This window comes from Sinocyclocheilus grahami, unplaced genomic scaffold (genome assembly GCF_001515645.1).
Source record: "Sinocyclocheilus grahami isolate Dianchi unplaced genomic scaffold, SAMN03320097.WGS_v1.1 scaffold7492.1, whole genome shotgun sequence".
In the NCBI taxonomy this organism is placed as follows: Eukaryota; Metazoa; Chordata; class Actinopteri; order Cypriniformes; family Cyprinidae; genus Sinocyclocheilus; species Sinocyclocheilus grahami.
The window spans coordinates 4,715-5,869 of record NW_015511509.1 but is presented as its reverse complement, the minus strand read 5'-3'; the positions used below and the strand labels follow the sequence as shown (position 1 = coordinate 5,869).

At 44.2% G+C, this 1,155-nt stretch overlaps 1 protein-coding gene across 1 annotated transcript in view; it reads left to right on the top strand.

Moving 5' to 3' along the window:
* LOC107577857 (piezo-type mechanosensitive ion channel component 2-like) overlaps positions 1 to 1,155 on the top strand; it is a gene marked incomplete at its 3' end in the record, with an annotated part of 9,461 nt that overhangs the window by 3,796 nt on the left and 4,510 nt on the right. The window contains exons 4-5 of the mRNA XM_016263887.1: positions 674 to 742; positions 823 to 989. Coding sequence (XP_016119373.1) covers positions 674 to 742; positions 823 to 989 — 236 coding nt within the window. The remainder of the gene's footprint in view (positions 1 to 673; positions 743 to 822; positions 990 to 1,155) is intronic.

Genomic DNA, 1,155 nt, shown 5'->3' with positions numbered 1-1,155 from the left:
ATAGATGGACGGACAGATGGATGGATGGATGGACAGATAGATGGATGACAGGTAGATGATGGATGGATGGATGGATGGACAGATAGATGGATGGATGGATGGACAGATAGATGGACGACAGGTAGATGGATGGATGGACGGACGGATGGATGGATGGACAGATAGACAGACGGACAGATAGATGTCCAGCCCTGGTTTCGACGCTCTGTAGTTCTCTGTTTCTCAGAATGACATGCTCGGGTCATTAATAGTCATTTTGTAAACACAAGCGCGACTCTACTGGGAACATCAAGCCTCATTAAACCCCTCTGCTGCAGTTTGTAAATGGAGGCTCGCTCTGCCAGCGCTCTCCTGGTGGCCGGCTTCCAGGCCCCGGCATTCTTAGGTCTGAGAGATGAAGAGGGCCGTGTTACATTTGCTACAGTCAATTCATCCCACATGATGGCTGGACAGGGTTTCAAGCCTCTCGCCAGATCCAGGAGCCAGCTAGAGCCAATAAAACATTCAGTTAATATATTTAACAAAATAGCTTGCCTAGCACACTCACATTTTGAAAATGTATCTGAAACTGAAAAAGTGATACGTTGGTGTGACAAATCAGGGTTAATGGTTATTATCTGCTTATTACGTTGTGAATAACACTGTAATTATTACTTTTTTTCATTATTTTCAGTGCATGTGGCCATTGAGGAAGGAGATCAGGATGACGGTGTTACAGAGGAGGAGGTATCTGAAGGACCAGGTGAGACCACACTTCAAAAACTCCTCTTATTATGATTTACAATCGTCATATGCATCAATATGCATATCTCTCTGCTCCAGATAACATCCTGAAGCGAGTGTTTAACATCGTGAAGTTCTCCTGGGTGCTCTTCCTGGCCCTGCTGGACAGTTTCACAGCCTGGCTTAACTCCATCTGCCAGGAGCACATCGATATCTCCACCGTCCTGCGCATTGAGCGCTGCATGCTCACTAATGAGGTCAAAAAGGTAGTGCTGGCACGAGAAATCACACGCTAGAGTGCTGCAGAGTGGCCTGCATCTGCATTTGTATTTTATCTTGAGTTACTGGGTGCACATGACAAATAATGATCTTTATTTATTTTTTCTATTTATGTTTTTATAATGCAGATAGTGTTCATATGCATTAAAAAAA